Below are 22,894 nucleotides of genomic sequence, written 5' to 3'. Positions count from 1 at the left end.
GTGCAACGGGGGGCCAAAAGAGTGGTGCAATGAAAAATTGCTATTATTAGCACAGGGGCCTTCTTTTGGATCTAGAAGGCCACAAACAGCCCCAGAAGGAGCCAGAGCAGATTTTGAGGTTTGCCAGAGCCTGTTAGAGCTGCCAGAGGAATTCACCACCTGCCAGAGCTTGCCAGGAGTTGCCAGGGAGCGTCGCCACCTGCTAGGAGCTACCCAGGAGCCTGCCTGGTGATTTCGCAATTGACCAAGAGCCTGTCTGAGGATTTCGCAATAGAGTTGCTATAGGTGTCGTGATCTGCCTTCAGGCTGTCCAGGAGCTGCTATCAGGTGCTGCGAATTGTTTATGGCTGAACAGGACCTGTCTACAGAGATTTCGACCTATTTTCTGCTTGCTTTTTGGGCTGTTGTTGCTGGTTTTGCTGTTCTCCAGGCTTGGAAGACTTCTCCTAAGCTGTTTCTAGGCCAGGCCAGAGCTGGATCTACTGTTTCTCGCTGGATTTAGGGTTTTCCAGCCCCGGTGACCTGTTTTCAAAGGATTCTTGGCGAAGGAAGGCTTCTCTTTGCCTGCTTTTGCCGTTTTTGGACTTGTTGTAGGCTGGTTATTGCATTTGGAATTGATTCCTCGCGGGGAAGGTGGGTTTATGCAGTGGTTTGTGACCATGAAGGCTCCTTTCGACTTGTTTTGGGATAGCGATTTGGTTTGATTGCACCAGAATCTGGCTGTGTGAGAGCTGTCTTGCAGTTGTGCAGCCATGTCTGGCTGGTTTGGCACTTGGTTGTGCAATTGCAGGTGTGGCACAGACAGTGGGTGCTTTTGGGGTCTCTGCTGCATGCTTCAGTTGGCTGAGGACATAGGGTTGTCTAGTAATTGGATGCCATTTCAACATTTGGAGTTGAGCAGGGAATTACAGGGTGGGCTAGACGGGGAGTCTGCAAGAGAGCAGTAGGGGATGGCCAAACCACCACAGGACATAGAGGATGACCGGGCATAGCGACGTGTCACAGACTTCTATACATTTGAGTCAGCCCCAGGACACAATGGAGTGGAGGAGAAGGAGCTAGCCGACATGAGAGCAGTCTGGATTAGCAGCCGACATGGTACCACCGAGATAGGGACGCAACGACCACATGCGCGATAGAGAGTCCCCAGAGTACACTCTATTGAGGTTCGACCTATCACAGCTTGCCTTGGGGAGGACCGACAGAGACGAGGGGTCACTTTGGACATAGCTTGGAGAGTTCAGAGAGCGAGGAGACCACGTCCCCCGCTGCAGCGCGAGATAGCTCGACAGACAGATATACGAGATATCTTCGCAGCCCACCAAAGAGCCATCATTGTGCCAGGCTTTGGTTTCTAATCCTCCCAGCTCCGAGACTGACTTGTTTTTCAATTTGTGCCTGATACTTGATAGATTGGTCTGGTCCGCTATGGAGTTGCAGTTGACTATTTCTATACTCAGGTATGGTGTAACTATGCACGCACACTATATGACATCCAAAACCAGCCAGTCCTTGACCTCTCACATATGCCACGCCCCACATCTTGCACCCTTTTCATTGCAGGGGGGTGAAGGATGCCGTAATGAAACTTAATAATGGCCGAGCGAAGGATCATGAGGAGCACACTGAGTTCATTGCATATGGGATTAACCTCCTAGCCCCGATCTTAGCACTTTAATGAAGCTATCTGTTTGGGGTTTCCGCGCACCTGGACTATTAATATTATTTCATCCATCCACAAGGCAAGGGATCCCATGAGCCCGAAGAATTACAGAACTATTATGATTGGACATGTCATGTCCAAGATTTATGCATCAGTACTTGATTCCGAGGTCAGCAGATTTGCGGAGTGTCGAGGACTTAGAGCAGCAGGACAGGCTAGATTTCGACGTGATCATGGAACCATGGATCACATCCTTACGCTTAGGTGTATCATCGAGGAGGCGAGGGCATAGAAGCGAAGGGTTTACTGTTGCTTTGTGGATTTCCGCAAGGCATTTGACACAGTTTCGAGAGCCTGCCTCATTTGGCGCCTACAAGATTTGGGTTATGACCAGGAGATCATTTGGGCTGTCATGGCACTTTACCAGAGTGTCGCAGGCAGGGTCCGAGCAGGATTTTGGTGGACAGACGAGATCATGAGCACTATTGGGATCAAACAAGGGTGTCCTTTATCACCTATCATGTTTTGCCTCTACATAGATGAGCTCGAGACAATGATGCAGACACAAGGAGGGGATGGTTGCTCTCTTGCTGGTACGCTGATCCATATATTTCTTTATGCAGATGACGTGGCTCTTTTGTCTTCCTCTGCAGAGGGGCTCCAGAGACACCTTGACGCACTACAGTCCTTTTGTGAGTCTCATGATTTGAAGGTCAACCTAGGTAATGATCTTCAATACATCTCGAGCTGTCATGCGCCAGAAGCAATTCACGTTTGATGGGTCACCTGTTGAAATAGTTTCAGCATACATGTATCTTGGGTTGACTTCTTCGGACCCATCTTCACTATGAGACCCGCGATGCAAGCATGCTTGGGCAGAGGATACGATCCATGGACCAAGGGGCTGCTTTTTGACTCCTTGGTCCGCCTAGCGGGGATTGCAGCCCTTGTTGGGGGCCAGACTTGTCGGATATAGAGTGGGAGCGTGTGGAGCGGCTACAAGTTCTTATGCTATCATGGATGATTCGCAATAAGCCATCTGTTCCTCACTAGATCATTCAGGCTGAGTTTGGGTCATTCCAATTACAGCTAGATGCTGCATTTCAGGTCATCACATATTTGTACCGAGTCAGGGAGTATGGGGAGTACTCTTTTAGACGCAGCAGGTTGCCATAGCTAGCATTGTCCTCCTCTATGACACTCTCAGTAGGTGACCAGAGATGATGGTATGCACGCACAGAGAGATGGTTTGAGCGACTGGGGTTCCACATGGATAGACTCCCTTCCTTCCAGTACAATATGGACGCTCCGTTTTCTCCGAAAATCTTACAGCTACACACATTCCGGACCTAGTTGGGACCGAGTGAACTCCCTGTGAAGCTTAGCTTCTATAGAGATCATTGCTTACATATCACAGAGGAGGGTTTCATTGACCCACCAGGATACACGCAAATCCACTTACCCTCCTCACTGAGGGTCTCGATTGGGCAGTTTCGGGTCTCTTCGCATAGACTTCGTATTGAGAGTGATAGAGCAGAGCGCCTACCCAGGGAGAGGTGCTAAGCGCACATTATGTGGCATGAAGGAGGTTGAGATGGAGAAGCACTTCATCTTCAGGTGTCCTATTTACTATGAGATCCGAGGGCATTTCTACTGAAGCACTTCATCTTCAGGTGTCCTATTTACTATGAGATCCGAGGGCGTTTTTACTGCCTATACCTAGATGAATCCAGGAACTTTCCCAAACTCATCCTCTAAAAACACAACATAGTGCAGTTTCAATCTCACATACTGCCTCATTAGAGAGAGCTATGGGGTTTTGTCCCAATTCCTCTCCTATCCAAATCAGAGATGCTTAGCAAGCTTCATTCATGAGGTAGTCAGGTACCGCAAGAGGATACTCCGATCAAGGAGACAGGAGTGGACTTCTTCTTCCTTGGCAAACCCCTCTCACAGTTCTATCACGGAGTTCTTTAAGCCGTATCACTTGGACCCCCACGAGATGAGGCCTCGACATGATTGCGACTAGGAGCCAGTGACTCGATAGCTGAGACAGAGGGGACAGCTCAAACAGAGGGATGACGCGCAGATTACACTTGGGGATATTCCCTCCATGTTTAGCATTGGAGTCTGGCCAACAAGGGTTACTGTAGCCCTGGTTAGGCGCAGAGCTATGGCCAAGAGACGTCATAGGGGCCGCACCCTTAAGTGGTCAACACTATCGCCGATTTCATGCTTCCATGACCTCATCCACCACCCTGATGTCCTGATGATGATGATGAGATTGATATGTAGTGGACCACCGGCATGACTTTGTTGTACTTAGTACTTATGCATTGGTGTGGATGCTCCTTTAGATGCTCCACCCTCATAGCTCATTTGTACTAAGATTTTCACAGTCTCATAGACCCATGGTCTTCCTAAGACTTTAATAAACTCTCTCTCTCTCTCTCTCTCTCTCACCGGAAGGAAATGAGGGGGAACAGTGGAGTGCGTGGCTCCGAAGGAGTGGCCATCCCCTTCAGATCACATTTGAGACCCCTCATTTCAGTGGTTCTGGGGCTCCCATCGGAGAGGAAGCCGCCTATCCCCATCGTAGACCCAGGTGTTTGGCGCACATACGCATGCTCTCTCTATGATGTTCCGATGCAGGCACTACCTAATATGTCCGCTATGCCCAGACCTGCCACTTGTTACTTGTTCATTGCACAGAATGTGCAGGCGGCACTCCGTCGGCTACATAACCGAAGAGCACAGATCACGAGGGGCTACGGACGGAGCATTTTGCACACGGGCACGAGGTTTTGGCCCCGATCCTAGCACAGATGTTCAACCATGCCATATGCCACCGCTTTCCACCCTCTTGGAGCACTACCACCATCGTCCCAATACACAAGGCAAGTGACCCCATGGACACTGGGAACTACTGCACTCTCATGATTGGCCACACTCTGACCAAGATCTATGGATCTGTACTAGAGAGAAAGATCAGCAGTCACATAGAGGCACATGGGCAGCATGCTCTAGGACAGGCAGGATTTCATAGACAGCATTCCACCCTAGACCACATCTTCACTCTGAGGGCTATCATTGAGGAGGCGAGGTCGAGGTATCAGAAAGTCTATGCTTGCTTTGTAGACTTTCGGAAGGCTTTCGATACTGTCCCACGATCCCACATGATCAGGAGATGCAAATCCCAAAGGTTTTGATTTGGGGGGTGATGAGCCTATATGAGTCCATCGAGGGACGAGTTTGTGCCCCAGGAGGCCTATCAAGCTGGGTGGAGAGCACGATTGGGGTGAAGCACGGATGCCCTCTCTCACCGACTCTCTTCGGCCTCTACATTGATGAGATCACAACCTTCATAGGCCGCCTGGGAGGCAAGGGGTCACCGCTGGCTGATTTGTTGGCACCGATACTACTATATGCGGATGACATAGTCCTGCTGTCCTCCTCAGTAGAGGGATTACAGAGACATCTGGAGGCCCTCGAGGTGTTCTGCACAAAGAGAGATCTGGCAGTTAACCTTGGGAAGACCAAGGTTATGATCTTCAATACCTCATGCCCAGTGCTCCATCGACATAGCTTCACTTACCAAGGTCAGCCAGTAGAGATTGAGCAGTCCTACACATACTGGTGCAGTTTTCACTAGGCCAGTTTTCATGATGATCCATGCAACTCAAGCATGCCTCACACGAGGTATGGTGCTTTGGCCCGGCTGGAGCGACAGTGTTTCCAGGTGCACTTCGAGGACCCATCGACGAAGTGCTAGCTTTTCGACACCCCAGTGAGACCAACTGCCATGTATGCAACACCGTTCTGGGGGTGTGATATTTCAGCAGCAGAGTGGAAGAGATTTGAACGGCTATAGATAATCATGGGATCCAAGATGATTCATAGTAAGCCCTCAGTCCCCCATCAGATAGTACAAGCAAAGTTTGCTATGACCCCTCTTTAGATGGATGCCACCTTTCAGACAGTGACCTCCCTCCATAGAGTCTGGGACCTACCTCGTGAGAGGCCACCGAGACTGGCATTGGAATCCTCTATCCGACTAGCAGAAAGTGGGTTTGATACAGCATGGTATGCACGCATCTCTGCTTGGTTTGCCAGTCATGGCATTTAGATGGACAGGCTCCCCCCTTTTCAGTAAAGCATGGATGTACCCCCCGAGTTGATTCCGCGAGATGAGATTAACCGCATCATACGATTAGACCTCCTCCAGCTTCACACATTTCGGACTTGGGGGGGATGGGGCCAAGAGTTCCCCACCAAGATCCAGGTCTACTATGACCATTTCTTGAGAGTATTGGAGGATGGCCTCATCATCAGACCCCAGTGTCTTGAGGACAGAGGAGTCTCACATGCACTGAGGATTGCCATTGGACAAATGCGAGTCTCCTCCCATCAGCAGAGGATTGAGGCAGGGAGAGTTGCAGGCAACCTTGAGAGCAGCGGACTTATATACTATGCACGATGGGTCAGGTCGAGACCGAGGAGCACTTTCTTTGTATGTGTCCCGCCTACTATGAGATCCAAGGGCGCTACCATTGCCTTTTTCGGGAGGGACACGGGTTTGGCCCACTCTCACGATTGATCCACTTCCAGGATCAGATATGTATTGGGCTCTACCTGATGGAGATGCGGAGACACAGAGACACACTACTGGGACGGATCGCAGAGCAGCAGGATGCGACCACGACCTCATAGGACATTGAGGTGGATCGAACGCAGAGGCAAGTCACCGACTTCTATGCATTTGAGTCAACTCCAAGGCACTCGGGAGTAGAGGAGGAGGAGCTAGCTGACATGAGAGATAGATGGGTCAGTAGAGGGAGTCAACACGACACCACTACTGGATGAGGGACACGGGGATCTCACATGCGATAGGAGACCAGAGCACACACGATTGAGGTTCGACCTATCTCAGCTCTCCTTAGAGGCAAGCAACAGAGACGTGGCATTACACTTGACATAGCCCATCGGATCCAGAGATCGAGGAGACCACGCCCCCCACCACAGTGCCAGATAGCTCGACGGATGCAGATACGTGAGCTCTTTGCCTCACACCAGAGAGCTATTACAGAGCTTGGATACATGGGCATTGGCCTTGAGTGCCTGACATGCCTCACTCATGTTACACACTATTTGACTTTTTTGGCCTGACTTGATATGATGTACTACATTAGTATTTCAGTTTATGTGTTTTCTAGTACTCAGCGAGGGCCTTAGCGAGCCCTTCGCTCCAACCCACAATGGCTTGTATGAGTTTACATTGATTCCGCACTTTTGTCCCATAGGCCCACGAGGCCTCCCGCGGACATTAATCTCTCTCTCTCTCTCTCTCTCTCTCTCTCTCTCTCTCTCTGTGTCACGAGGACGTGAAATTATGCGATTTTTGATTTGCGACTCTCGTAATTTGCGCGTGATTGCCTTGAGCATCTGGGGCGCAAGGGTCCGGCCATGTGTGCGAGACTTGGGGAGTTAAAATTTCCTAGTGGGCCCTTGGGAATTGTGAATGTGCGCACAATTACTAGGCAATTAGTTCCTAGGGCCAAAGTGTGCAACGAGGGGCCAAAAGAGTGGTGCAATTAAAAATTGCTATTTTTAGCAAAGGGGTCTTCTTTTGGATCTAGAAGGCCAGAAACAGCCCCAAAAGGAGTCAGAGCAGATTGCGAGGTTTCCCAAAGCCTGTTAGAGCTGCAAGAGGAATTCGCCACCTGCCAGAGCCTGCCAGGAGTTGCAAGGGAGCATCGCCACCTGCAAGGAGCTACCCAGGAGCCTGCCTCGTGATTTCGCAATTGACCAAGAGCCTATCTGGGGATTTCGCAACTAACCAGGAGGCTGCCAGGTAGCTGCTACAGGTGTCCTAGTCTACCTTCAGGCTGTCCAGGAGCTGCTACAAGGTGCTGCGAATTGTTTATAGGAGCTGCTACCAGGTGCTGCGAATTGTTTATGGCTGAACAGGACCTGTCTACAGAGATTTCGACCTATTTTCTGCTTGCTTTTTGGGCTGTTGTTGTACCTCGTCATCGACTCCCCTTCTCGTTATCACCTGGCCAGCTCCCCTCCTCACTAGCACCTCGCCAGCTTCCTCTCTGGACCTCGTCATCGACTTCTCTTCTCGTTATCACCTGGCCAGCTCTCCTCCTCACTAGCACCTCGCCAGCTTCCTCTCTGGACCTCGTCATCGACTCCCCTTCTCGTTATCACCTGGCCAGCTCCCCTCCTCACTAGCACCTCGCCAGCTTCCTCTCTGGACCTCGTCATCGACTCCCCTTCTCGTTATCATCTGGCCAACTTCCTTCTTGCCTCGTCATTAACGCCCCTTCCTTTCCTGCTTCCTTTCTAGCCTCCATGCTTCTCCATCAGCTTCCCTTCTCATCACCATCAGCTCCCCCTCTTGTCACCACCTGCCCCACTATCTCGTTCTATCTCAGCGGGCTTGCCAACACCTCGACAATAGCCCCCCTACCTCGTCACCAGCTCCCCTTCCCTTCCTGCTTCAAGCCCTCGACAACAGCTCCCCTACCTCGTCACCAGCTCCCCTTCCCTTCCTGCTTCCTTTCTTGCCTTGTCATCACTCACCTTCTGCTTCGTCATCAGCTTCCTTTCCTGCTTCGTCATTAGCTTACACTTTACCTCTTGTTCTTCTTCATGCTCGAGAAGAAGTCCAAGTATAAGCCACGGTTGCCCAGAGATAAGCTCTTCATTCCTTTCTATACCGCCATGACGTCTCAGGCAGCCTCTGCAGTGCACATGACCTCACCCATGCCTACAGCCTTAGCAGGGCCGACTACATCAGCTAGGCCGACTTCATCAGCAGAGCTACTTTCATCAGCAAGGCCAACTTCATCGGTAGGGCCGACTTCATTAGCAAGACCGACTTCATCAGTGATACATTCCCATCTTGGTCCGGAGATCACTATCATCTTGGATGGAGAGCCACCGCAATCAAGACAGCAGCGGGGGGTTCTTTTCCACTCTCAGAGCTCCAGTGCCTCCTCTTCCGACCATGGGGGCTCAGATTACACCCCCTCTACACGGAGACCACATTCAGAAGGGTCGGGTGGGCCAACAGAGATACAGAGCCCTTCGGTAACCACCCCTCCCCTCTCCCACGTTCGGGTTATGTTTAAACCTCTTCTTGATCCGAACCTCAAACTATCCTCCGTATTGACATCTTCCGAGATCCAGACCCTCAGTCTAACTGAGTTCGACAAGGTCATCTTCCCTCCGGTGGATGTGGAACTATGTACAAGATTCATCAGATCTTATGACTATGTCACAGACACTTTTGAGTTCATGGGCTCCAGGCAGCTTCTCACACCCAATTTGGTCTCACAGTACATGGGGCTCCCTACTCTCCCTATTCAGCCTCCTTCCGACGATTCACCACATCTCCTTTCATTCCTTTCACAGTGCAAACCCAACAGGAGGGGATATGATTGCAAAAAGGTTTTGGAAGGTGGAAGCAGAGAAGCAGTGATCACACGCTACTTCTTCACTCGCTTCTATTTAGCACCCGGGCATTACTACATCACGAAAGGTATCCGTCCTGCTCTTAATGCTCTCTTCACCATCACTCAGTATGATTTTGCATCCTCTTTTATTCAACATTCCGGGCCACTGTTCGAAATCGCACACGCCGAAGCACACACACCTGTACTTGTGGACCTCACCTCACCTACCTCTTGCACCAGTGGCGGGCTGCAACGCCTGCACTTTTTCCTCCACCTTCACATACTTCATCCTCTCCTCACTGCCCACCCTCCGCTCCTATGATCCCCCACTTGAGATCAGCTCCACTGGCCCTTCGTGCGGCCCCAGCATCCTCGGCCTCTGCTGCATCAGTCTCTGTCCTCTCTTCCTCTCCAGTCCCCATTCCCACTCTTGCTCCCCCCACATCTGCATCTCCAGTCCCCATTCCCACTCTTGCTCCCCCCACATCTGCATCTCCAGTCCCCATTCCCACTCTTGCTCCACCCACATCTGTAGCACAGGTTTCTGAGCCATTCCCTCTTGGGCCAGCCTCTGGAGCTTTGCCATCAGTTGCTCATGCAGGAGTCGCCTCTCCATCCATCCCCTTCGAGGCAGATTGTGATTTCCCTGATGATGTTCTTCCGGTCACTCCCCTGCCCTCCTCAGGTCTCACCCACCATGGCAGGACATTACCACTTACCTCACCCGCAGTCATGACTAGGCCAGGCCAGAGCTGGATCTACCGTTTCTCGCTGGATTTAGGGTTTTCCAGCCCCGGTGACCTGTTTTCAAAGGATTCTTGGCGAAGGACTTTTGCCGTTTTTGGACTTGTTGTAGGCTGGTTATTGCGTTTGGAATTGATTCCTCGCGGGGAAGGTGGGTTTATGCAGTGGTTTGTGACCATGAAGGCTCCTTTCGACCTGTTTTGGGATAGCGATTTGGTTTGATTGCACCAGAATCTGGCTGTGTGAGAGCTCTCTTGCAATTGTGCAGCCGTGTCTGGCTGGTTTGGCACTTGGTTGTGCAATTGCAGGTGTGGCACAGACAGTGGATGCTTTTGGGGTCTCTGTTGCATGCTTCGGATGTCTCTGAGGACGCAGGGTTGTCTAGTAATTGGATGCCATTTCGACATTTGGAGTTGAGCAAGGAATTACAGGGTGTGCTGGACGGGGAGTCTGCGGGCGTTGGTTTGCATGTGGTGCAGCCTCCTAGAGACCTTTGTAATCAGCCGCTTGGCTTCAAATGAATGTTAAATAGAAAACGCAAGGGGTGCCAACGTTTGGGCCAATCGGTGTCCTTGTATCTGAACAGGAGCGCTCTAGCTCCCTTGCGATTTAATCTGTGGTGCATAATTATGTCAAATTACTGTGTACGCTGTAATTAAATGGATCCTGGTTGTCAAATGACTGTATATGCTGTAATTATTTGTCAAATTACTGTGTATGCTGTAATTAAGTGGCTTCCATCTATGGTGCATGATTATAACAGGTAGGATCCACTTAATTACAGCATACACAGTAATTTGACAAATAATTATCAGATTAAATCACAGGGGAGCTAGAACGCTCCTACTCAAAAACAAGGACACCCATTGGCCCCAAACGTTGGCGCCCCTTGCGTTTTTTATTTAACATTCATTGGAAGCCAAGCGGCTGATTACAAAGGTCTCTGGAAAGCTGCACCACAGGCAAACCAACGCCGATCTGTCATAGTAGCGTCTCCCTGTGCCAACGTAGATAGAGCCCGATACAGACTTGGTCATGGAAATGGATCAGTTGTGATAGGGGACTGAAGCCACTCCCCTCCAGGCAGAGACAGTGATAACGCCCCCGGATCTCATAGTAGGCTGGGCAAACACAAAGAAAATGCTCCTCTGTCTCAACCGTCCCCAGCGTACATAGCGTGCAGACCCGCTGCCTGGCCCTACCAGCTCATTGTTTTGGGCCTAATATGCTCTCCTACAAGTCCTCTAAAGGGGCATATGAGCTCTCCCTATCCTAGAGGGGGGTTGGGGGCGAGTAGTCATGGTGGCTACAGTAAGAGGAGCGGGAGGAGGCAAGGGGGGGGGAGGCGGCTGCGCCCGAGGGGGCCGAATGCCAAGGGCAGGGGCCGTTGAGAGATTGGAATCCTGAGTGCCTCACTGCTACACGAGTGCCTTGTTGGTGAGCAAGTGCGTGTGTGCCCTGGGCTTCTACCGTTGGGGCATCTTTTAGAATATCATTGAAGGTCTCATCCTCAAGGGGATCAAAGGGGACGCTCCTTGACTGCTCTCCTTGAGCGTGGGAAGTTGCCTCACGTTCTACTCGCGCCCTCTCTTTGAGTCTAGCACCGTGCCTGCGGTTCTTCTTGGCCTGCTTGCTTCTTTTCTTCTTTTTCCACACTTTGGTGCACTTCCCCTTAGAGGGCTCAATCCAAGGAGTCTGGGACTCCATCTGCTGATCTGAAGCATGTTGGGCTCTCTCCGAACGCATTGCTCTCTGCTCCGGATGGGGTGAGAAGGAGCTCTGCTTGGCCTCTCCCGCAATTGCGTGCCAGATGTCCCTTCTCTTTGAGTCTAGCACGCTGCCTATGGTTCTTCTTGGCTTGCTTGCACGAAATGACAAGGGGAAGGCCGCTCCAAGCTTGAGCTGCCAACGAAAGTCCAAGGCCAGCTAGGCGCACCAGTGGGCCCCCAACAAAGGCTGCTTCAAATGGAGCGAAAGTTGGGCTCAGGGAGGCGCCAAGCAATGGTGCCTACCCACGTTGGTCTTGAGCGTGCGAGCAGCCACAAAGCTTTCTGACTCCTGCAGCAAGTCGTGCGAGAGCTCTAGTGGGGGGTGGGCTTGAAACGAACCAATAGCAAGGTTGAAGAGGTGATCGAAGGCATGCCGGAGGGCGGGGAAAGTTTGGAGAACATAGCTTGTATATATGTATGCGAGTGCGTATGGATGCATACAACTAGTCATATATTGATCGAATGGGTGTGTTAAGGTTAACGTTAGCATATTTTTTAAAATATGGATGTCTTGTTTGCTTTGTTGTTTTACAGCTTCCATGTGTCAATTAAGTGGTTTTGGCGGTCTTTGATTGTTTTTTATTGCCCTTGCTCAGGCTTCCAAATTAATAGAAGAGGAGTCAGCTTTCTTGAGATTGGCAATGGGACATGATGATGCAAGCATTGATGATTATGCAGAAGCTAGGGATGCTTGTGCAGAAGACATGATGTACTTTCCTACTCGACATAGCTACGGCCTTGCAAGTGTTGCCAGCAGCAATGATAGATTATCTGCCTTGCAGTATGATTTTGAAGTTGTGAAAAAGCAAATGGAAGGGGAAACTAAAAAAGCAGTTCGGTTAGAGCAAAAGTTGAAGGTCCTTACCCAGGGTTATCAGGTATCCTTCTTTTCCTTGGCAACGCTTGTTTTCTAGGATGTAAAGAACGGTTCTTTGAAATCATTTCAGGTGGCATACACCTTAGCTTCTAAAGGTAAGTTGGCTGGTTCAGACATCTGTGTGAGTAATCGCATCGTCAACCAATCTTTGAAGTGTCCCATGCTTGATGTCATTACCCTTATGGCTGGTACCCTCCTTATAGAAATCAATAAATTGCTTACATGATAATCTTTGTTTAATATGTTTAGTGCTAGCCTTCGTCATGGCTGAGTTTGCCCTTCACCTCCGGAGTGCCGACAGAAACTCAGGATGAAGACTTTGTATAAATTGATGCTCAAGTATGTGTGGGTGTGTGGATTTGTTTGTGTGAGCATATTTTTATAGTATGGTCTACACCCACTGTTGGGCGCTGATGACGTTAGTGGGGATGTCATAGTAGCTAGTCCCTGCTATGCGTGATGGAGTTTATGGTTTTCAATCTTATGAGTGACTATCGTGAGATTGAAACTGCACTATGTTGTGTTTTTAGAGGATGAGTTTGGGAATGTTCCCGAATTCTTCTAGGTATATGATTGCTAGGCTGGCTTTCATTTAACCTTCCGTTACGTCTTCTTCCTTTGTGCTCATTCGTGTTGGTAACCAGTGGAAGAGTTTTTTTCTGCTACAGAGTTCAACCACTCTAATCCGGCAAACATCAACTCATCTAGCCAATCAGCGTGTCAATGTAATAATCTTGTCTTCGCAGCTTTGATGAATTATATGTAGCAATAATCATGAACAACTGTATGTTAACAAGGCTATGTTCATAGAATGACTTACACCCTTGGCTATGTGCTGTTGAAGCCTTTGGTGAGGTCCTAATAGCTAGTCCCTTTTTTTTTTTTCTTAGAAAAAGGTAAATTCTATTAATGCTTGAAAACACCATACAAACAGCTTCAAAAAGGAGCTTTTGATGAAAGTACAAAAGAAAAACAGGTTGCCAGCTATAGGAAAGCCACCTTCGGATCTCATGGCTCACCGCCTAGAGAGATTCCGAAACATGAGCTAGCAACTAGGGTGGTGGTCTATACGTCTAGCACATACCCCTCGCGGAAAGTCTGGAGAAGATTCCTGTCGGCCATGCCTAGCAGAAGCGCTCCCGCCTTTCGGTGGTGGCTCTCAAACTTGAAGTACCGCGCTCCTAGATGGCATGATCGATTGCAAAGGCACGTCCTTCCTCTGTGAGCCAGGTTGCCATCCCCCAAGTGAAGTCCCTTCTCATCCTTTGCGTGCTAGCCAGGGGTGCCAACCAAATTCGCTGTGCGACCAGGCAACCTCACATGCAATGACGGTGGTCTCTAGAACATCGTCCGCTCAAGCAATGCATTTGCCATCTACCCGTATCTGCTTCAGCTAGGGGCCAATGGGAAGACCCCTATGAGCCATCAGCCAGAAGAAATAGGAGATCTTGTGCGGGCGCAAGCTCATCCAAAGGCGAGGGCCGAGGCCACAAACGAGAAATTGTGAGATCGGAGATTGAGAGAGAGAGCAAGAGAGTGAGCTTGGAAGCTAAAAGCTTGAGAGCTGAGTTGCAATAGAAGAGTGTAAAGAGTACAACTCAAAGAGTGAGAGATAAGGTTTTGTCCTAGTGACAAAACCTTAGTAGTCACTAACCATAGTTAGTGAACTAACGGCGGTTAGGGGGAAAAACCTCTTAAAGAGGGAAAAGTGCCCCTAACTAGCTTATTAAATTACATTGGTCACTGCTGAATTATATCTATAATTCTAACACCCCCCTGCAGTGCCAATGTCATGTACAAGGCTGATCAATCACCAAACGGATATGAGTTCAGGGCACTGCGAAATGCCTCAAACTTTTCGCGTGGTAGTGGTGAAAATATCGGCAACGTTGTCATGTGTGGACACAAAGATCATACTTATCTCTCTTGCATGCAACTTCTCTCTGACGTAGTGATAGTGAACCTCAATGTGCTTCGTGCGAGCATGAAACACTGGATTCTTTGCCACTGCAATGGCACTCTGACTATCTGTGAGAATTGGAGAAGGACCCTCCAAAGACAGATGAAGATCAGCAAATAGACGTCGCAGCCAGACACATTCAACTGTTGCTGTGAAAGCTGCCTTGTACTCAGCTTCACATGATGAGGTAGCCACTGTAGATTGTTTCTTGCTCAGCCAGGAAATGCAATATTTACCCAAAAAGAAACAATTGCCACTAGTGGACTGCCTAGTGTCATAATCACCAGCCCAATCTGAATCACTGTAGGCATGCATCTGCAAGTCACCCCCCCTGGGAAATAGCAAGCCGAAAGACTTAGTGCCTTGCAAATAACGGAAGATGCGCTTAACTGCCTGCCAATGCATAGTTTTTGGGCTGTGCATGTACCTGCTCACCTGAGATACTGCAAATTGAATATCAGGTCTAGTGTTGCAGAGATATATGAGGCATCCAACAGCTTGACTGTAAAGTGTGGCATCAACTAATTCTCCTGCATCATGCATTGTGAGTTTCAGCCCCGGCTCCATGGGAGTGGCTATGGGCTTACAATCATGCATGTTAAATCTGTCCAAGAGTTTCTGCACATACTTGGACTGAGACATAACAGTGCCACGTGGCTCATGAGAGAACTGGATCCCCAAATAAAAGTGAAGCAGCCCCAAATCTGACATGTCAAAGTTGGTCTGCAAATCAGCTTTGAAATCTGCAATTTTGTCTTCATTGGACCCTGTGAGCAGTAAGTCATCGACATAAAGAAGGATGACTAAAATTTCCCCCCCATCCATCTTGATGTAGAGGGTGCTCTCAGTAGGACTATTGTGCAGCCCCTTGCTGGTCAAAAAGGCATGAATCTTGGCATACCATGCACGAGGGGCCTGTTTCAGCCCATATAAAGCTTTGTTTAGCTTGCATACTTGAAGTGCATTTGCTGTAATTTCAAAGCCTGGAGGTTGTTTGACATACACCTCTTCCAACAAGTCCCCATTTAAGAAGGCTGTTTTTATGTCCAACTGATGAACATTCCACTCAAAATGTGCAGCCATTGCAATAACTGATCGGATGGTGGTCATCTGGGATGTAGGAGCGAATGTCTCCTCATAATCTATGCCCTTTTTCTGAGCATAGCCTTTAGCAACCAGGCTTGCCTTGTATCTGTCAATGGAGCCATCTGGTTTCCGTTTGACCTTGAAAACCCATCGTGTGCCAATGGCATGTTTACCTGGTGGCAAGTCTACAACATCCCAAGTCTGATTTTTTTCAATGGACTGCAACTCATCGTGCATGGCATTCATCCAATGCACATTGTCCTTTGCCTCTTCGAATGTGGCAAGCTTCTCCTCATCAAGAAGATACCTGCATATGCTGATTCCACTGAATTAGCACCTTCCATGTGCCTTGCTGCACTGCGAGTCCTGCCAGGTAACGGAGCATCAATTTTACTCTCCCTGAGAGTCCGTAACAGCCAGTTTGGGACTGTTTTTGCTGCATGTATGTCTGCAATTTCTTGCTGCACCACCTGTTCCACTGCCTGTGGAGGTGGCAAGACATCCTGTGGCGGAACTAAAGCATCGGGAGGTGGCTGTAAATTCTGATTTGCATCAGAAATATCAGCAGGGGAACCCAAGGCAATGGGTAGCAACCCCTCAAAGACATCCTCTGAAGAAGAAGGCATTTGAAATTCAGCCTGAGTGTGAGCTGAATTTTCAGCAAATATCACATCTCTACTGACAATGATCTTGCGTGTAGCAAGATTGTAGAGACGGTACCCCTTGCTTTCTGCACTGTACCCAACAAATATGCACTTAATGGCTTTATCTGACAACTTGTGCCTAAATTCAACTGGCACATGAGCATAAGCAAGGCATCCAAAGACGCGGAAATGATCCACTGAAGGCTTTCTCCCATTCTAGACCTCATAGGGAGTTTTTGCTTTTAAAGCCTTAGTGGGAGCCCGATTCAAAATGTAATTGGCACACATCAGACCCTCAAGCCAGAATTTGTGAGGCATGTGTTTGCTTTTCAGCATACATCTGTCCATCTCCATGAGAGTTCTGTTTTTCCTCTCAGCTTTGCCATTTTGCTGAGGGGTCAGCCTGACTGTGAGCTGATGCACAATACCCTTGCCTTTCAGAAATGCATCAACATCTGCAGACAAGTATTCCCCACCTCTATCTGTGCGCAATGTCTGTATCTTGAGTCCGGTTTCATTTTCAACCATGGTTGAAAAGTGTTTAAACACCATGAAGACTTCTGATTTGCGCTTCAGCCCAAAAACCCAAGTGAAATTGGAGTAATCATCAATAAATGTAACGAAGTAAGATGACCACCCAATGATGGAGTCCTCATGGGACCATAGACATCACTGTGTACAAGCTGTAATTTGCGGACAGCTTTGACTGAACCATCCTTCTTGAAGGGGAATCTATGCATCTTGCCTAAAATGCACCCTTCACAGGCATGTGGAGGAGGTATCTCAAGAGGTGGCAATGCATCAACCATGGAATGCTTCTGAAGTGTCATCAAGCTGTTGTAATGCATGTGGCCATATCGGGCATGCCATAATTCTGCATTCTGCATGGCAGCTGTAGGGGTAGAAATTGCAAGAGCTTTAAGGCATAATCATCTTCCTTGTCTCGGACAGCACATTTGTCATCCTCAAAGATGACTTGAAATCCAGCTCTGTTAAGAGTGGACACTGAAAGAAGATTTTTGGTTATACTAGGCACATATAAAGCATCTGAAAGTCTGAAAATTGAGCCATCAATGGCAGTAAGCTCAACATCTCCTGTGCCACGTATTGAATATGATCAGTTATTGGCACAAGTGACTTTCTTACCAACAGGAGATGGATGCAAGGAAGTAAAAAGACACTTCCTAGAAGTGATGTGCTTGGATGCACCGCTGTCAAAATACCAAGTGTTTAGTGTTTCATTGACACTGAAAGCAGATCCATCCGTAGAAGAGTCATAACTGCAAGTCAAAAATGCATATGTATCATCATTACAAGTGGCTGTACTATCCCGAGCATCTGGAGCAGCCAGCCTAGAATCTGAAATGCAAGATAAAAAGGCATAATCCTGTCCAACAAAGTTGGTTGCAGCATCCCCACTGTCAGATGCATGAGGAGCTGAATCTGAAATAGCTATACCAGAGCTGTTTTTCTTCTCTTTTGCAAGCCTTTTCCTGCATTCTGCAATGTGATGACCTGGCTTTTTGCAGTAGTGACAAAAACCCTTCTTCTTGGGCTTACTTGCATCATTTTTAGCCTTTTGTGAAGGCTGTCCTGACCCACTGGAAGGCTGATTTACTGATGTCTTTGCCTGTCCCTTTGTTTTTGATTTAAACTTTGAGAGCATAGCTTGTTCACCTGCACGTGAAGCCAAGTTTTTCCTGGTCTGCTCTTCCTGAAGCAGAAGTCCTATCAACTCATGAAAAGTGAGAGGATTTGCACCCCCCCTCAATGATAAGTTCAGCGAGGTATGAAAGCTGAGATAAGACTCAGGAAAAGGATTCAGAGTGGTTGGAATCATCTCTGAATCAGGAATAATTTCATCTATGTTTAACAATTGCTCTCTGAGATCCTGTAGCTTTGTGAGGTGGACTGACATGGAGTCACCCTCTTCCATATGTGTATTACTTAACTCTCTTTTCAAGAAAGATACCCTTGCATCATTCCAGGCTGCATACATGCTTTCTAAAATATCCCACGCTGCCTTCGAGGTCTTACACGACCGGTTATGCGGAATGATAAATCTTTTCACTGAAAGAGAGATGCATGACAAAGCTAAGGCATCCCGTGAATCCCATCTCTTCTGATCTGGAGTAGTGGCTATAGCTGCACCAACAACTTGTTCTGCAACTGCCCCCTGTGCACAACCTCTTCCACCTTCTTGCTGAGGAGGGGTATTAGGTGCCATACCTGCTGGTCGGATCTCACCCCCATTCACATAATCCCGTAAATTGCGAGAAATCAGAATATTGCATACCATAAAACTCCAGAGGGAGTAGTTGGTACCATCCAACTTGTCTTCCTGTGAAAGACCACCGAACTGGAAGTCATTCTGATTTTGCTGGGCCATATCTGAGAAAGAGATTTAAGCAGATACAAAACTGAATTCTCTTACCGGGAATGAAATGCACAACTCCCAAAAAACACAGCCAAGCACTGGCTGTAAATGCAACTCAGATTTCTGTACTTGCACTGTCAGAAATCTGTCCAAGCATCAAAAAACTCTCCAGAATCTGCCAAAAGTGCTGCAAAACACTTCAAGAAAGGCAGTATAAATTGAAATCTCCAAAATTGCTCTCCCAACACATAAGCCCCAAAATAGGCCTGAAATTGCAACCGGAAAGGGGCAAATTGATCAAAAGCCCCAAATGTTGCAAGAATTGCCCTTTGTCTACAAAAGAAATAATTTTACTGCAAAATTGAAGTGTAATCACAAAATCCCCAAATTTCTTCAAGAAATTGTACTGCAAAACTGAAAGCCCCAAATTTCGAGCTTGAAATTGCAATCAGAAAGGGGCAAATTCACTAAAAGCCCCAAATTTGCAATTTTTGAACAAAGGCCCCAAATTTTAGACCAAATTTGCAGATCTATCTGCAATGTTTGCTTTGCAAGTAACTGTGAACCTGAAAATACCCCAAATTTGTGAAGTAGATCCTGCAATTTGATTGCAATGTCTGCAACAAACAAAATGCCCCAAATGTACTCCCAAAAAATTGAGCCAAACAATGGCTGTCTGCAAAATGTGCCTGCTAAAGATCACCTGCGAGTTTCTCCTGTACGGATTGTACGGAGGACTACCTGCTGTACGGAAGCAGGACCAGTATGGAGGTACTGTACGGAAGTCAAGCTTGTATGGTAGCAGGAATGAAGACCTGCTGTACGGAATGTACGCGCAGGTATAGCTGATACGTACGGCGATGACGCAGGTTGTACGACCAACGAAGACTGTACGGTGATGATAATGCAGAAGATACAGCAGGTCGCAATAGGTACGGTACGGTATGTATGGTTTGGTACAGCGAAGATACACGACTTGTACGATGACGAATTGCGTGTGGCAAGGCGTCGCAGGTACAGTACGGATGTGAGGCAACAGGGTACGGACTTGAGTAGCAGGGCCTTACGAATCTGTACGGAATGTACGGAAGCAACAGGTATGCACGATCAGCGCAGGTACGGACGTCCACGATCAGTACGGACGGCGCAGGTATTGCTTCGAGTTGTACGGTTGTTGATGCAGGAGCGATAGCAGGAGCTATAACAGGAGCAAGAGCTCATGGGTTGGGTGCGAGAGTTGAACTTGGCTCTGATACCAAATGTGAGATCAGAGATTGAGAGAGAGAGCAAGAGAGTGAGCTTGGAAGCTGAAAGCTTGAGAGCTGAGTTGCAATAAAAGAGTGTAAAGAGTACAACTCAAAGAGTGAGAGATAAGGTTTTGTCCTAGTGACAAAACCTTAGTAGTCACTAACCATAGTTAGTGAACTAACTGCGGTTAGGGAAAAAAACCTCTTAAAGAGGGAAAAGTGCCCCTAACTAGCTTATTAAATTACATTGGTCACTGCTGAACTTTATCTATAATTCTAACAAAAATAACCTCTCTGTAAGAAATCTTAGATTTACTATATCTAGAAATGTGCTAAGGAACAGAAAGGAGACTGAAATAGCAGAGAAGAAGGAATATTTGTATTGCTTGAGTATGTGTAGTGTGTCATCCATACAATTGGGTCTCTCTTATATAGAGAGTGAAGAGTCACACATGAAAAGGTGTGTACTCCAAAGTGTATGTGCATGAAGAGGTGTGTACCCCTTGTGAAGGGTGTGATCCTTGATGAGAGGGTACATTACAATGGGAGTGTCTCTTCAATAGAATGTCTCTTGTGAAGGGTTGTGCCTCATAGGAAGTGTGTCGTCGAAAGGGCATACCCTTCCACAAGTGTCCATTCATCAAACCATCCATAAGTCTAAGATATAGAGAAAGAAATACGTCACAGATCGTGACATCCCATCACACTTAAAATAAGACCCTGGTGGAGATAATGAACTGATGTAGAAAATATCACGGTAAATTTTAAAAATACTGCTGTAAAATGTCAGGATACTGTCGTAAGTCTTCATTAGATTGCCAAGTAGCGTCGGAGTCGTCCAGATCTCGCCAAAGAACAAGGAATTCCGTGATAAGTTGATGTGGAGTCTCTCGCTGTCGATGGTCCAGAATACTCTCAGGAATAAGGAGAACATAATCGTCTTCAATTTTTGGGACATAATCACCTGCAAGAGGAACTGCTTCATCGCCTGGAATGTACGTCTTGAGCCAAGAAATATGAAATGACGGATGGATTTTACCCCATGATGGTGGTAATTCCAATTTGTAACTTAAAGGTGAATTTTTCTTGATGATCCAAAAAGGTCCATAGTATCTTGGTCGCAACTTAGGAAACACAGACTTAACCGTCTTATAGCGATGTGGGGCTACAAATAATATCACCATGTCACCAGTGTCAAATTCGAGGTGATGTCTATGTTTGTTGGCAGACTGTTGATACCGCTCTTGCGCTTTTCGCATATGATCCTTGACTTGGAGTAGAATGTCTTGCATTTCTTGAACTAGTTGATCACCTAGGGCCACTCGATGTTGAAGTACAAAATTCGTTGGTACAATCGGAGTGTGTCCATAAGCTGCTTGGAATGGAGTCATGCTGATGGCACTATGGAAAGAGTTATATAAGCAAACTCAAGGAGTGGTAGATACTCTTCCCAAGCTGCTAGGCATGACTGAATATAATGTCGAAGCATTTCTTCCAGAACTTGGTTGACTCTTTCAGTCTGGCCATGTGATTCTGGGTGGTAGGCTGAACTGAAGAGTAGAGTTGTAGTCAAAGATTCGAACAATGAAATCCAAAAGTGACTGGTAAACTTAGGATCTCTGTCGGATACGATATTCTTGGGCAATCCATGGTGTCGGAAGATGTGTTGTATGAAGAGTTTGGTGATGTCCGGAGCCTGTGCACTTCTTTTGCAAGCAACAAGGTGTGCCATTTTGGACAATCGATCAACAATTACCATAATCTGAGTATTACTTGAGGAGGATCATGGTAGTGTTGTAATGAAATCCATGGAAATACTTTCCCACCTTTCAGTTGGAACTGGAAGAGGCTGAAGAAGTCCTGGAAGTCATCGGCTTGCTTTCATTTGTTGCCAAGATAAGCAAGATGTAACCATTTTGATGACGTCGTTTTTCATCTGAGGCCAGTAGTATGTTGCACTGAGTAACCTATAAGTCTTGTTGATGCCTGGATGGGCAGCATAAGGAACTACATGATGCTCTTTTAACAAAAGACGTCGAACATCCTTGTCATGTGGTACACAGACGCGATCTTGATAATACAGAAGGTCGTCCGTATAAGAATAGGATGAGAAAATTTTTTGTTCGCAAATCGAAGGTTGATCTTTTGAAAGAACTTGTACTGCTGTGCCGAAGTGTTTATCATTGAGATACTTCCCTTTGAATGAATTCGGAACATCCACAGATAATGTAGAGATTACCATATCTAATGCTAGAGTTAACCTGCTGAGAGCATCTGCAACTACATTGCGTAGTCCTGGAATGTACTCAATGGTCATGTGAAAGTTGGCCAAAAACTCAACCTAGCGTGCTTGTCGAGCGTTCATGACTGGCTGAGTAAAGATATACTTTAGAGAGTGATGGTTTGTCTTGACCACCGAGTCGGCTCCCATGAGATAATGTTTCCAAGAGCGATAAGCATGTACAACAGCAAGAAACTCCTTATCATAAACCGGGTATCGGGTTTGGATATCGGAATGTTTATGGTTGTCAAAAGCAATAACTCTGCCTTCTTGCATCAAGACTGCTCCTGTAGCGAAGTCAGAAGCGTCGGTCATGACCTCAAATGGAAGGTTTGGGTCGGCAATAGCCATAACTGGTGTGGTAGTGAGTGCTTGCTTGAGTTGTTGGAAACTAACTCTGTTTCGGGAAGCCACTGAAAAACTATTGTGCTTTTCAATAATTCGGACATAGGAGCTGCGATTTTGGAAAACTGATGGACCTTTGTATGGTAGAAGTTTGCCAATCCGAGAAAAGAGCGGACATCATGAACATTCTAAGGAGTAGGCAAGTTTTGGACTACCTCGATCTTCTTGGGATCCACAGAGATGCCTTGAGCTGAAATAACGTGTCCCAAATATTCGAGTTGGGTCTTGAAGAACTCACTCTTCTCAACGTTGATGTAGAGAGAATTTGCGCGGAGAACTTCAAGAACTTGGTGAAGATGTTTGTGCTCATGTAGGGATCTGCTGAAAATGAGGATGTCATCGAGGTAAACGATGACGAACTTATGAGGAAAGGCTTGA

At 47.5% G+C, this 22,894-nt stretch overlaps 1 protein-coding gene across 2 annotated transcripts in view; it reads left to right on the top strand.

Annotated features, from left to right (window-relative positions):
- CDC5 (cell division cycle 5) overlaps positions 1 to 22,894 on the top strand; it is a 45,025-nt gene that overhangs the window by 8,137 nt on the left and 13,994 nt on the right. The window contains exon 3 of one of the 2 annotated variants that reach the window (XM_087390372.1): positions 12,236 to 12,517. The exons of the other annotated variant lie outside the window; for it this stretch is intronic. Within the exon in view, the coding sequence (XP_087246498.1) occupies positions 12,236 to 12,517 (282 nt within the window). The remainder of the gene's footprint in view (positions 1 to 12,235; positions 12,518 to 22,894) is intronic. 2 annotated transcript variants of the gene reach the window in all.

Source organism: Dipteris shenzhenensis, chromosome 19 (genome assembly GCF_047967505.1).
Source record: "Dipteris shenzhenensis isolate YYH24624 ecotype China chromosome 19, Dip_SZ_1.0, whole genome shotgun sequence".
NCBI classification, from domain to species: domain Eukaryota; kingdom Viridiplantae; phylum Streptophyta; class Polypodiopsida; order Gleicheniales; family Dipteridaceae; genus Dipteris; species Dipteris shenzhenensis.
Note: the sequence above shows the minus strand (reverse complement) of the source record. Positions and strands in the feature narration are given on the sequence as shown.